Below are 15,062 nucleotides of genomic sequence, written 5' to 3'. Positions count from 1 at the left end.
TCCTGTGCAGCTATAGTTCACCGATTTTTCTTTTGACCATTAACCAGGCCATTTCTCTGGATGGAAAGACAGAGTGGGCATTAGTAGTAGGAGAACTGTAGCTTTTGTCTGTGGACTAGGCATTTGAACCTGGTTTACGGATACTACAATCACTTTTATAGACTTACTGGTTGTTAAGGACCAGCTGAAATAAGGTCGTAGATTTGAAAGAAGTCCAATAATTAAAGAGTCAAAAGGAGAAGGAAATATTAGAGGATGGGGCAGGTAGAATCTGGATAGACCAGGAATAGAGAGGAAAAGATGCAGTTTAATCTTACACAACATGAACCTTCTTTTCCTAGTCTACAGTTGAAGATGCTGAGGTTCAGTGAGGTCATGCATGAGAAAGTCAAGAACTTAGATGTGCAGATGTAGGAAAAAAAGCCAAGTCCACCTCACTCCGCAAGTTCTTCAGGGGCTCAAAGTAAGAGTGAGGTCAGCAGCCAGACAAAATTCATCACCCTGGCCTCAGACCCACGGGTGCAAATAGCTTGCTCAGGAATAGGCAGACTTTTATATTTTTTGAGCTGCTCACTGGTTCTTAAAAGAACCTGACCTGTATAGCACAGGGAACTCTACTCAAGTTCTGTAGTACCCTATATGGGAAAAGAATCTGAAAGAGAATGGATATATATATATATATATATATATATGTATAACTGATTCATTTTGCTGTACATCTGAAACTAACACAACATTGTAAGTCAACTATACTCCAATAAAAAATTTTTTAAAAAAAGAAGAACCTGACCTAGCTGGAAGTTTACATGGACTCCAGTAACCATAGCATGGAAGTAAGGGCCTGGTGGGGAGGGGTTGATGCCAGCCATGAAGGGGTGGATTTGTGAAGAGAGGCTGAGAAGGAAGTCTTTGTGGAGGGAGGAAAAGAGCTCAGGATTTATCACCAAGTTTCAGAGAACGTCTTAGTAAGCTGACTTTCGTGTCCCATGCAGGCTGCTAGTGCCAGAAATACTCGTGTTTTACTAAAGGTGGTTACGTTTTTCATTATAAAAATAATACATGTTCATCACAGAAAAAAATGGGTGGGGGACATAATCTTACTTGGTAAAGCAACTGCTGTTGAAATTTGTTGTAATTCTTTCCAGTCTTTTTTCTATTCATTTCATTCACATTATTGTGATCATGAGCTACCTGTTCCTTGCTCTTGTCACTTAGCATTGGAAAATAAGCATTTTCTATCTTATTGTCATTTAATGTGTTATAATTGTAATTGCATATTTAGGTACAATCATAATATAAATTATTGTAATTTAGATAATTATAAACTATTCTGTTCAATGTGCCTAGCCTATGGTTGAGCTTTTAGGTTAGGAGATCCATTATAGTACACTTCAGAATGGAATTACTAGGCAGAAGAAATGGAAGTTTGGGACCCGAGATAGTTAGGGAGCCTGGATGCTCATAGGCCTCCTTCCCTAGGGGTGGCAGGATTGGCTGGGGTATGTGTCTAGTTGTGACGAAGACTTGGGTTTGAAAGTGAATACTTATTTGCAGGAGGAAAACCCTCCAGAGTTCTCTTTCCTGCTGTCACCGTGGCTGGCAGTGTTAGAGAGTGTGTCTGCTCCATCAGTCTGGCTCCCTGAGTGACTAATGAGCAGAGCCCTCTGCCGGCCCACAGTGACAGTGTGAGCAAGGAAAAAACTTTGCTACCATAAGTCACTGAGATGTGGAATTGGGTGGTTACTGCAGCATACCCCAGCCCATACTGACTGGTATGGAGGGGATATTAACACTGGTATGCCTGACATATTTAACCTCTGAAATTAGAAATCAGCTAAGGTGAAAAGAATGCTGTTAGGAATTCATCAGAATAAAAGAAAGTAGTTATATATTTTAGCTGTTTCACAACCCTCAATTAAGGGTACTATAACTTTTAATCAACTCCCCCCTCCCAGAGAGTCTGAGCTGGGCAATGATAATATTTTCCTCTCTCTCCTTTTCTACACTTATTGATAGCCAAGCCAAGTTCTGATGATAACAGTCTGCCTTTAATTGTCGTCGCCTTTATTTTCAAAGCCCTACAGTATGCTATTTAAAAAATGGACAGTTTACAACAGAAGGAAAAAGATCTGCTTTCTCTCCCCGCCAACCCCACCATGAGCCCACATCCTCAAGTCCAGTTTGGATTGTACCCTCCAGGCATTTTCTCTGCAACTCAAAATACAAACGGAATCCCACTCTTCACATTTTTCTACATCTTGCCTTTTTTCACTTAATTTGTCAGGTATCATTTCATGTCAGAACATATTTATTTACCTATTTATTTTGAATGGCAGCTGAGTTCTCTGTTTCAAAAATTTACCATCCTTCATTTAGCTGGTTTCCTGTTGGTAGGCGTATTTTAAATCTTTCCAGCCTTTTGTAATTGTTCATAATGCTCTATTGAACATCCTTATAAAAGATATGTATTTTGCACACTTGTACAAGTTAATCCAGAGGGGAAATTCCTAGAAGTAGAATTCTGGGTTGAAGGGAATTTGTAGTTTAAATGCCAAAGAATATTACCAATTCCCGTCCCAAGGGTCCAATCAATTTGCATTTCCATCAATACAGTGTGAGAGTTCTTGTCCCTTCCCACTTTCCAGAAGGCGGTGTATGATCAAACTTTTAAAAATCTCTGCCATTATAATCATGAAAAAAAAGGTATTGCATTGTTGATTTGAAGTGCATTTCCTTAATTATAGGGGAGTTTTGCTTGTTCTTTCTTTAAGTAGGTTGATACCTTCAGTCAAGTATGGTGAGGGCTGGGTAGCATTCTTTCCCTTTAAAGTGAGTTGATTTCATTATTTGAATCTCCAAGGATAACCTTATTTTTAGGGAATTCCCTGGCAGTCCAGTGGTTAGAACTCCGCACTTCCACTGCAGGGGGCACGGGTTCGATCCCTGGTCAGGGAACTAAGATCCTGCAAGCCAAGTGGCCAAAAAAAAAAAAAAAAAAAAAGAAAAGGACCTTATTTTTAAGCACTGAGAAGACATCTCATTGTGACCATTATTCATTTATTGAATAAACAGGGTTCGCAGCATTTCTAAAACCTTGAGATAGATAGATAGAGATAGGTTGAGATAGATAGATAGATAGATAGATAGGTAGAGATATTGCTGCTGGGGTGTTTGACAATGACATCATTCAAAGCAGATGGACTGGGGACTGACCAGCTCTCTCACCTTGCAATTAATTGATGCCACATGTTTTTTCATTGCAGCAATTCAGCTTTGTGTCCTTGCCCACTGATGTGCTGGAAATTGAGGTGAAGGACAAGTTTGCCAAGAGCCGCCCCATCATCAAGCGCTTCTTGGGGAAGCTGTCGATGCCCGTTCAGAGACTCCTGGAAAGACATGCCATAGGGTAAACCTTGACCAAGAGCTCAGTATCACTAGGCAACAGCCAGCAGGCCAGGCCCAAGGGAGGCAACAATACAGTCTCATAGAGACTTGAACTGAAGAGGTGGTGCTGTATTTCCTTGGCTTCTCCCATTAATTATGTTGTTGAGCTACAAGATTTAATTAAACAGACCCTTCTCTTTCCCCTAGTTTGCGGACCACTGGTTACTTATGCAAGCGAGTAAAAATTCCTAAGACACTATAGTGAAAGAAGCCCTTAATGCAGTATTTTTTCTGTACAGATAGAAATTAAAATTTGTTTTACTACAAAGGATAACATTTCATTCATATGCCTGTCTTGTGTGTAGGATTTAATCATTTGTGACATTTCCATAACAAGATGAAATGCTGGGTTACTAGACCAGAGTGCCTTAGAAAACACTAGTATTTATAGAAAATGCTAGATAATATGTATGAAATTTTAAAAGCGTGAATCCTTATGGTGCAACCACAATTATGTTGCTTGCATAGTTCAGTTGTATATGAGAATATGTTTCTGTGTTTTGTATCTTCTACATTCGTGTCCATTCAGGTTCTCATTAAACTCTGACCAGATAAAATCCTTGTACATAATATGTATTTCCATAGGTAATGGCAACTATGTTTGAAAACACTAACTCTCTGGTCATAGATATGCCTCAGTGCAATACTTAGAATGATATCAAAGGAATGAGGAAAATTATGCAGAATTTCCAAGGGTCTTAATTTAAAGCTCTTTGGATTTTCAGAAGGACTTTGGAATCACTCACAGTTATCATAAGGACATGTAATCAGAACCTGATAGCGTGTGTGCAGCCGTGTGCACATAGACACGTGTTAATTCTCAAGCCAAAGGGAGTTGACATTTACGAAGCTACAGTCGTGTGTCAAACAAGGTGTTTGCATTTTCCACTCAAACAAACAAGCAAAAATATACCTAAAGAACATAAAGCTGTCTGTGGCACGTAGAGACTAAATGATTCCAAACTGTTCATTTTTAAAATAGCAAACTGTATGCCTTTTAAAATAAAGGCAGGGCTTCCCTGGTGGCGCAGTGGTTGAGAGTCCGCCTGCCGATGCAGGGGACGTGGGTTCGTGCCCCGGTCTGGGAAGATCCCACATGCCGCGGAGCGGCTGGGCCCGCGAGCCATGGCCGCTGAGCCTGCGCGTCCGGAGCCTGTGCTCCGCAACGGGAGAGACCACAACAGTGAGAGGCCCGCGTACCGTAAAAAAAAATAAAATAAAATAAAAAAATAAATAAAATAAAGGCAGCTCATGGGACTTCCCGGGCAGTCCAGTGGTTAGGACTCCGCGCTTCCACTGTAGAGGGCGTGGGTTCCATCCCTGGTCGGGGAACTAAGACCCCCCCGTGCCATGCTGTGCGGCCAAAAAAAAAAAAATTCTAAAATAAAGCTCAGAAATCTCCCTCAATCCCTTGGCCTGTAACATCGCAGCCCGCAGCTCTCTGCCTGGCTGTCTGCCTCCCTCAAGTCCTCTACCCATGCCTGCCTCAGCCTCACATTGGAAATATCACCGCTGCCTTGAGCCCTTTATGTTGTGGTCCTGCCTCATGCCCTCAGCTGGATTTAAGCTGTCTAAAGGCAGCGGTATGCACTACCTGCTGTGTATCACCGGAAGCACTTTTGACTTGGGAGAGGCTCAAAAAATATTTGTTGATAAAGTGAGTGGAAAGCAAAGGAAAGAAACACGTGGAAAACAAATGCAAAGCGTGATCGATTTAATTTTTGTCTCACTGTCTGATGGTCTTTAGGCCTCCTCTGATTCCGGCGAGGTTTGGGGTTCAGGATCTCTTATGGTCCTAGTAGACCTACCTCATAATATTGACCAAGGCCCATGTCAATATTGTAGCTCATTCTATTTTCCCTGCATATAATGCTTTATTCAGTGGGCTTCCTAGAAACTCCAAGCATGAAACCAGGGCTTCCCAAATAGAAATACGAAGTCAGTGGATCACTGAGATATATGTTGTTTCATAATGCTGGTGCTTTCTAGGAAGAAACATTAAAACACTACCAGCCAGTGACTTATCTTTTTATTTGAATGTCACAAATGAATAAATGGAGTGAATACAGAATTATCTAAGTAACAACTGGTTTGGGAATATGTCTTTGTTATTATTGGATAGAGTGGATTTGTTCATTTCTGAATATCCCAAGGTAATCGCTCTTCCTGTTTAGGCGAAGGTAGGGGACCATGTGCTCTGCTGAAGCTGCATTGTTGATGAAACTATAATAGCAAAGTTTCAGGTTGATTTCTCCCTGGATAATTGTCTTCCTAGTAATTAAAAATTGCCTTGAGTCGGAAGAGGGAATGGTGCCAGAGTCCAGGGTGGAGTTTCAGAGTCTCTCTGTGGGACCCTGGAGTTGGTGTAATCAGAGGTCATGGGCCAGTGGACCCAGCCCACAAGTCTTGCTTTGCTCCGTTCTGCAGCAGGTCCCTTTCTGAACCGCTCCACAGGGTCCCGGGTAACCAGGACAGCATCCTTCCATAGATATTAGATATAGATGATAGATAGATATCGCAAGACACGCATCTGCTACTGGCACTGTCTGTTATTAAGGGCATATTTGGAAAATATCACCCTGCACAGGAAAAGCAAGCAAAGGATATCCATATCTTTCCTTTTTTTCTTTTTTTCTCTAGAACACAGGTTGGCAAACTTTCTATAAGGAGCCAGATAGTAAATGTTTCAGGCTGTATAAGCCATATGGTTTCTGTCCCAGCTATTCAGCTCTGCCATTGTAGCATGAAGTCAGCCCAGACAAGAAGTCAACTTAATAATAAGCAAGGTTGCATTCTAATAAAATTTTTATTTATGGAAACTGAAATTTGAATTTCGTATCATTTTCACATGTCACAAAATACTACTCTTCCTTTGCTTTTTTCCCAACTATTTAAAAATGTAAAAAGCTCATGGCCTTATGGAAACAAGTGATGGGCCAGATTTGGCCCGTGGGCTGTAGTTTCCTGATCCCTGCTTAGGAGTATTCAATAAGGATTTTCTTGAAGGTTTTCATCGCTGTTGAGCAGATGTACTTTCCCATCGTTGCCTTAGGACCATCTCATATGTACCCGAGCAGATCACCACCTCCTAATAGCAGGGCCTCCCTGGGCTCGGCTCCTTCGCCCACTGACACAGAAAGCACACTGCCTGGTCTTTAGGAGGACAGGTATTGACCAGATCTGTGACGGTGTTTGTTTCCTTCTAGGGACAGGGTGGTCAGCTACACACTTGGCCGCAGGCTTCCAACAGATCATGTGAGTGGACAGCTGCAATTCCGATTTGAGATCACTTCCTCCATCCACCCAGGTATTTTCAGCCTGTACTTTCATGTGTTGTCCTAGCCGAGTGTCATAGCATGGTTCCTTTCCCCAAAATACAATAACCATTGTTCTCTCCAGACATGTCCTAGGTTTTATGGTTCTCTATCCATCTTCTCCATTTGAGGCCTAGAAGCCAGTGATCTGTTCTGGAAGCCAGGTTGCTGTCCCCCTTTTTACGTTTTTTGTTTTTGGCCACATCACATGGCTCATGTGATGTGGTTCCCCGATGTGGTAGTTCCCTGACCAGGGATCAAACCCGGGCCCCCTGCAGTGGAAGCACAGAGTCCTAACCAGTGGACCACCAGGGAAGTCTCTGTTGTCCCCTGGATTGAGAGGCTCCTCTTCATCTGGTGATCCAAAGGTAGAGGGTTAGGCACTCGAGTGGGAATTGACAAAGAGGCCAACGTGGGTATGGAGCCATGTCTAATTTATCATTTTACTCCCAGCATCCACACAGGACTTGCTCGACGGATATTGAATCATTACATACATGAGTGAGTGAATGAGTGTGATACACGTCATAGTGTTGAACTGTGATTACCCAGTGGATTTTTACAATATCGCAGGAAAAATGGAAACTATAAGTTGGACAGAAAACTTGAGAATCATCCCGTGTTCAGTTTTTCAGGCCAAAACATATCTCCAAATAAGAATGATGAGATGCCTCTTAATTCCCCTCTTGCCTTTCTCCTACAAACCCCCTCGTAAGTGTAGATCACACTGAGAATTGTCTGGTCCTCCTGGGCCACACTTATAGGTTGCCACTAAAGCTAATATAGCTTCTGAGAATTCAGGGTCTGAAGTATATCACTGCCCGCTCATCAAACAAAAGTTGCACTTTCCTATGCCCAATATACAAAGCAGATTGTAAGAAAACACTTGACTGTTTCGTCCTTTCAAATCCAGCATTTTCTACATTCTGAGAATAAAACTGACTCTTCCTTCAGTAAGGACAGCTTTACAGTGCACCAGAGAGATTGCTTTTCTTCGATGAGTGAAGAGCACTAGGGCTTGAAATGGGAACTCCTACCTGGCAGGGATGCAGTAGAGCAACTGGGGGCAGGTGGAGGTAAACCATGCTTGCTGCCCCTTGAATGGGTGCTCGGTATGGAGACCTGGTTTATCTTCCACTGCAGTAACCTCCATATGTTGGAAACCTTCCAGTCTGAGCCACTGAATGACTGTGGTTGCTCCCATCATTGGCCTTTCCTTCTCTCTGGTCACCTAAGAACCCCATTCTGCCACCCTGGGGGACCCAAGCCATTGTAAACACTCTGAACCAATATAATTAGTCCTGCCTGGAGCCAGCAAGGAACTATAAACCGTGCCCCCCATCTCTGAGGTCTAACATGTAGCAAACATTTATGTGCCTAGAACTGGGGTAATGCTAGGCTTTGAGCATTTTAACCAAAACATGAAGTTCCTTGAAACAGAATTCTCAAATATATCATGACTGCAAGTAGTCCTTAACATAAGGAGAACTCATTCTTGCAGTATTTTTAGCAGAGCTTTGGCCAATGGGAAGCCCTCATCAACCCCTACATCCAATATCCTAAGGCAGAAATCCCTAGGATGGCTCAGTCCCCCGGAGCAGGCTAACACTACAGTGACATTTTCTTCTTGTCTGCAGATGATGAGGAGATTTCCCTGAGTACCGAACCTGAGTCTGCAGAAATTCAGGACAGCCCCATGAATAACCTGGTGGCAAGCAGCCGTGGGGAGCCCCCTTGCACTAATGCACCAGAGCCCTCGGGGACCTCAGGGCCAGAGCAGCTGAGCCAGGGCAGCGCGGTGGGCCCTGCAGGGAACGAGAGCCTGGAGCTTGCCAATCCGGTTGAGGCCGCCGCAGGTACCACGGAGGCAGGAGATGATGGCACGGTCTGTGTGAGGCCTGAGGCGGCTGGGGAGCTTCTGGCCCCCTGGCCAGAGGACACGGAGCCCGCCCTGAGCGCGGAAGAACTGGCCGAGCGGCTGGACCTGGGCGGGGAGGCGGCCCTACCCGGGCTGCTGGAGGACGGTCGAGCCCCGGGCAGCCCCGGGGAGCCAGTGGCCCAGGAGGCGGCGACAGAGAGCCGGGCTGGCGGGCAGGAGGAGGACAGGCTGCAGCTGCGGGCTTCGGTGAAGAGGAAAAGCAGGCCGTGCTCCTTGCCTGTGTCCGAGCTGGAGACGGTGATCGCGTCCGCCTGCGGGGAGCCCGAGACGCCTCGGACCCACTACATCCGCCTCCACACGCTGCTGCACAGCCTGCCCTCCGCGCAGGGCGGCAGCGCAGACGACGATGGCGCGGAGGAGGAGGCCACCCTCAAGGATGCCTCGGAGAAGGAGGCGCTCAGCGAGGTGGACACGGTCGCCGCTGAGCCGCCTCCCCCGGAAGAGGATGGAGAGGCCCCCGAGGGGGCCACTCCAGGCACAGCGCCCCCGGGCCACTCGGGCTTGGCCAACGGCTCTGTCCCAGGTGGCGACACGCTCCCCAGCACGGGGAGCGAGAGCGACTCCAGCCCGCGGCAGGGCGGGGACCACAGCTGCGAGGGCTGCGACGCATCCTGCTGCAGCCCCTCGTGCTACAGCACGTCGTGCTACAGCAGCTCGTGCTACAGCAGCTCCTGCTACAGCGCCTCCTGCTACAGCCCCTCCTGCTACAACGGCAGCAGGTTCGCCAGCCACACCCGCTTCTCCTCCGTGGACAGCGCCAAGATCTCCGAGAGCACCGTCTTCTCCTCCCAGGATGACGACGAGGAGGAGGAGAACAGCGCCTTCGAGTCGGTGCCCGACTCGGTGCAGAGCCCGGAGCTGGAGCCGGAGTCGGCGAAAGGCGCGGGGTGGCAAGACGAGTCGGCTGCCGCCACCGGGAGCGTGGCCGGAACCGTGGAAGGTCTGGAGTCCCCCGTGGCAGGGCCGAGCAGTCGGAGAGAAGGTTAGACCTCACACCCAATCAGAGAGAAAATAGGACCACCAGGGGGACGCAGGTCTCGCCAACATGGTTTCAAAACAAGAGGGAGAGGGTCAGTCCCAAATGAGGTTGCTGCAGCAGCCGTGTGTTCCTGTCCTGTACGTACATGTGTGCATGTGTATATGTGTATGTCAGTATTCCAGACTGTGGGTAGCTGACACCCCGCCACTGCCCAGATACACACCAAGAATTCCAGCTAGTTGGATGTGAGCGTGTACTTGTGTGTGTGCTTCTCGGTTTTAACTAATCACTGGTTATAGGGTACGTGTTACCCTCTAGTCTTGACAACAACCAGAGCATCGAGGTTAGTATCAAATGACGTAAGCAGGAAATGATCATCAACATTAGGTGGATAATGTGTCAGCATCTGCTGATCCCCAAAACTTATGGAAGATCAGCAGTGAGTTAATATAACTGGAGGAACATTGAGATTACCTGTTTTAGAGTTTAGCTAACCTGTGTGCAAATGGATACGTGTAGCCTACATGTATGTGTCATGACTTCTGTCTCCTCGATTCTGTTATTGTTGTTGGTTTTGTTTTGTGTTGTTTTGGGGGTCCGGGGGCTATTTTGGCTAATGGAAGGGAAGAATAACATGAATGTGTAAATGGCTTTGTCTCAAGTAAGATCCTAATCCAGTAGGTGCCCCCTTTAGTTTCAAAATGTATTCTGTGTCTTAACCAAAGACCTTCCTTCTTAGTCATGCCTGTGGAATCATATATAAATTTAATTTGCATTTCCTTATCCAGAATTGGGAACCACCTTCCAGTCAAGTGACAGTGACATCAAGGGAAATCGTTTAAAAGTCACATAATAATAGGAAATAATTCAGTTGTTTTAAAAGAGAAAGATATAGATTCTGCTATTTTGCTGTTCTCATTTGTTTAAATTAGCCTCCAAACAAAATGCGTTGGTCTTGCCTCTAGACAGCTAGCTAGCTCATCAAGGGCCAGAGTTATAGCATCTTTAGGTTTGAATTCTCAGCACCTAAACAAATGCCTGGCACCTACAGATTTTTACAGGAACTAACGCGAGCTAAAAAGAAATAATTTTAAGTACTTAACAATGCCCAATTCTACATTTTAGAGAAAGAAGGGGTGAGGGAAAGTGGCACATAGGATAAGGAGAAGCCCAAGGAAATTGGTAATAAAGAGACGCAGGGAGGAAACACCATAGTGACATACAATATGGAAAGGCACCCGTGAGTGTGAGAATGGCGTGGACAATTCCTTTCTTTAACAAGGTTGTTTTGAGTCCCTTCTTCGTTCTGAGCCGGATGCTTTGTGCTGGGCACAGGAAGATGGTTCAGCAGTAGATCTGTGTGGAAGGAACTCAATAATTACAATAGAATTACAAATAAGTATATTACAAGGAGTTTGGGGGATACACCCCTACAGCGGCACAACTCGGAGCTGCCAGCGATGTTTAGACCAAAGTTCAGCAAATTTTTTCTGTAAAGGGCCAGATAGTAAAACTTTTAGGCTTTGTAGGTCAAGAGGCAGAATCAAAAAACTCTTCTCACCCAAGGGGTATTTTTAAAACCAGTTTTACCTTCAGAAGTGTAATAACCGTTCCTAGCCCAGAGTCATACAAAAACAAGGCTGGATTCGGAGTCTGTCAACCCGTTGTAGCCAATGGGTATACTTTGACCACCATGTTGGGAGACAGTCCACACATGGGTAATTGAAAATTGACTCAGTATACATTGATATAAAAGCATGTTTAACAACAACATAAAAAAGACACTGCCCATGCCTTTGAGGGCCTAACAGTCCAGCAGGGGGAAGCCATCCCCTTAACTGAAAGGACAGGAAAGTGTTTCAGGGCCATAGTGGAAGTCTGTGTTTGTAAAGAAATTTCTCGCTTCCTGAATTTTTTGCAGATTGTAAACTCGGAAAAAGTTAAGAAGCACCTACATGCTTCACTGTGGTGGTTACCAAGGGCAACATGAGGATTCCTGGGAAGGACTGTTGATCTCATGAAAGCTGTGCATACCTTGGCATGTGACATTCTCCAGCCAGTTCTTCTCTCCCGTGGTAGTGCGTCCCCGGGGCTAATGGGATCGGCGTGGCACATCTGTCCCCTACTGACCACCATGTTTCCAAGAGCACCTGCTCAGAGAAAGCACATATGCCTGATTATATGCATGTGTGCTCTCTTCTCCCGTAAGAGTCTCTGCTGCCCCCTCACCGTGACTTTGAAGATTGCAAATTCTTGCCCAAGGTTAGCCAAGGTAGATGTACTATATACATGCCCACGCAGGCGAGTCTGTAGCGGTTTGTGGAGGATGTCTTCTTTATCTACTTTTTGCTGCTTTTCCTTCCATAAAAACCTTTTTTTTTTCAATCTCAACATAAAATGGATTTTTAAAACCTGCCGATCAAATGAAAAAAGTAACATAATATGATGATGAGCTCAGCCCTGCCATCAGGCTCCCCTGGGTTTATGTTCAGTCCCCCCCACTTCCCAGCCATGACACCTTAGCCAAGTTACCTAACTGCTCCAAGCCTCGTGTAAAATGGGTGCAAATGTAGAACGTACCCTGAGGGGTTATCGGAAAGATTCAATGAGGTGATTCGTATGAAGCGCCAGCCCCTCACTGAGTGAGGGTTCCTCCAGGTAGATGAGCAGCGAGACTCCCTTTTAAATTAGAATAAGTTTCCTTCTCAGAAGGTCTAGCAGGTCTGACACTTGCTTTGTGTTTGAGGCGAAGGGGATGGTGTGGAGCCGTGGCCTCCGGCAGAACAGGATTGCTTGCTTCCTCTGTGCGCTCCATTCAGTCACATCCTTGCGTTTGCTTGGGGTTCACAGGCAGGTGGGGTCAGCGCCATTAACTCCAGCAAGCAACAATATTATGTTTCCACTAGCTTGGAGGAGTAATTAACCTGATTGGTTGAATTAATTATGATGAGGTAAGTTTGTTGTGGTTGTTTTTTGTTAAGAAACTAAATTAAAAATGCAGCAGCTGGTGACATAACAACTGTACCATTGTTTTTTTAGTTTCTGACACTAAACATATATAAAGACAAACATGAGTGTGGTATCCACTAAATTCAGAGCCCAGCTTTGAAACAGGAGTCAGTTTGCAAGGAGCTAGGTGCTGGCAGGAGGGGCACCTTCCTTGACTGCCCTTAGTCTCCAGGGACCCCAAGAATTTCAGTCACACACCAGAGTTGGCACAAGAAATAATGTTACATATTTAACATTTAAAAGGACCCTTTGTTCCTGAATACATCCCTGTTTTTGTTTTCCAGTTAGCTCTAGGAATTAAATGGCTAAATTAAATCCACCTAACTTCCTTCCTAGCTAATTTCTTTATGTTTTTAAATCCGTTCTGTGGATCTAGAGTGAGAAGAAATAACCATCCTTTCCATGTGTGGACATTCTGGGGAGTATTTTTGAAATTTGAGATCCCACGAAGATCTTAACCACTGTTTTTCACAGTTTCTCTCTTTTTGGCCCAAGGAAGAATGGAACACTTGGTATTTGCATGAGCCGTGGAGGGCAGAGGAAGGAAAAGGCCTGACCTTTGTCCTCTGGCCAACAGGGGCTACTGTGAGATATCCAAGGCGGTGTTAGTGGGGGGTTACCAGTCTGAGAGCTGTCTCGTGGCCTGGGCCCTTCTAGCTCCCCAGAGATCAAGAGCAATTGTCTCTGATTATGTGACCCAAACAGCTGGTGCTGTAGGCCTTCCATGCACATGGCCAGAGGACATCATGAAATAGGAGCTGCATTGTACAACATTGATCGGTTCATCATAAGGCTGCCTGAGGGCACTATTAGCTGTGTCTGTTATAACTGAGGGTGTGCATTCTGTGACTATGTTTATTTCTAACATTCCTCCATGTCTGTCTTTCTTCTTCTGTCCATCCCACTTCTGTGTTTCAAGTTTTCCTGTCTCGGTCTTCCCGCCTCCTATCTACTTCCTTCGTCTCTTGTCTTCTTCCAGAACACCCTGGCTTATCAGATTCTTCCTCAGAATAATCTGGACCAATCACAAGATGCCATAGCTCCTTGGCTCTGTACCCCAGCCCCTAGCTTCCATACTACACGAGTTCCTTAACCCCATCTCAGAAAGGCACCAGCTAAGAGTTTCATTCCAAACACAAAATCTCTGAAAGGTGGCCTCTGGGTAGCCCTCGGATGAAACCTATCCAAACAAGGAGCTGTCATTTTGCACAGACCCCTTGAACTTTTATGAGACCTTATAAATGCTGCCCTTCCCTCCAAAAGGCCTGTTTCTTTTCCTGGGCTAAACTCAGGCGCTGCTCATTTTCTTTTGTGTCCCTTTCTGATGCCACCTTCCCCTCAAGAAAAGCCGGGTGGTTACAGCATCAGACCCCAATCCTACCTATTGGTCTGTTGCGGTACAGATCACAGCCGTGGAGTGTTTGGCTGGCTTTTTTCGAGTTTCTTAAAAAATATAGTTCCCTCTGTTCACTGGCTCATGAATGACTCTGTATGTAGCAAACTGACACAGAAAAAAATCAATTGCCTACTCTTTTTTTTTTAAATTTTATTTATTTTTTTATACAGCAGGTTCTCATTAGTTATCCATTTTATACATATTAGCGTATATGTGTCAATCCCAATCTCCCCAATTGCCCGCTCTTTGGGTTTTTTTCTTGCAGTAGTTTGTTTTACAGTCGTGCTTTTTTGCTGACGTTGCCATGGCAATGAATGAATCTGAATGTCTCGACTATCTTGTCCGTAGGTGAATGTCCTATACTCCATAATTCCCAGCCAGTAAGCCAGCTTCCTTCCTTGAGGCCTGAACATCATCACTACCCAACAATCGATGAGCCTCTTCCACCAAGTAAGCTTTAGTTTTGAAAATCTATGTTCATAACTTCCCATCAAGTGTAAGCAGGTCGGTATGAACTTTGTATATAAACATCCAAACTCTTCCTCCACTCCATACCTCACACTGTGATCAAAAACCAATATGGCTCCTACCATAGAAATTGCTTGGTTGGTTGGTTTTTTCTCTTATGGTTTCAGGATGTGATCTTAATGAGAAAACCCAGTATTTTCAGCACCCTTCAACTTCTGAAATGGAGAGCATTTCTTTACAAGACTTGACTAGGCCTTGCAAACTGTTCATGACCCTTAATTCGCAAATTTTACTGTATTATATTTAAAAGTTTGCAGTTCGAGATGGAATAATCCTATTGTTCTCCATGGGGCCTTTTATGGTTCAAGCATCTCCACGTAATAAAACATTTCAACCCATCAGGACCCATGAACTTGCATTTTCCTTACTCTAATTTGCACCAGTAGGTGACAGCCTCAAATTTTTTCTGTAGTTCTTAGAGGTTTCCAGGCAAAATATCATCTTTAGGGATAG

At 44.9% G+C, this 15,062-nt stretch overlaps 1 protein-coding gene across 3 annotated transcripts in view; it reads left to right on the top strand.

Annotated features, from left to right (window-relative positions):
* Positions 1-15,062, top strand: part of HECW1 (HECT, C2 and WW domain containing E3 ubiquitin protein ligase 1) — a gene marked incomplete at both ends in the record, with an annotated part of 472,369 nt that overhangs the window by 347,576 nt on the left and 109,731 nt on the right. For all 3 annotated transcript variants that reach the window (XM_082846645.1, XM_082846644.1, XM_082846646.1), the window contains 4 exons: positions 3,264-3,406; positions 6,651-6,751; positions 8,396-9,679; positions 14,430-14,531. In XM_082846645.1, coding sequence (XP_082702771.1) covers positions 3,264-3,406; positions 6,651-6,751; positions 8,396-9,679; positions 14,430-14,531 — 1,630 coding nt within the window. The remainder of the gene's footprint in view (positions 1-3,263; positions 3,407-6,650; positions 6,752-8,395; positions 9,680-14,429; positions 14,532-15,062) is intronic.

This window comes from Leucopleurus acutus (assembly GCF_964270905.1).
Source record: "Leucopleurus acutus genome assembly, chromosome: 9".
NCBI classification, from domain to species: Eukaryota; Metazoa; Chordata; class Mammalia; order Artiodactyla; family Delphinidae; genus Leucopleurus; species Leucopleurus acutus.
The sequence above is the reverse complement of the archived record's forward strand: the minus strand, read 5'-3'. Positions and strand labels throughout refer to the sequence as shown.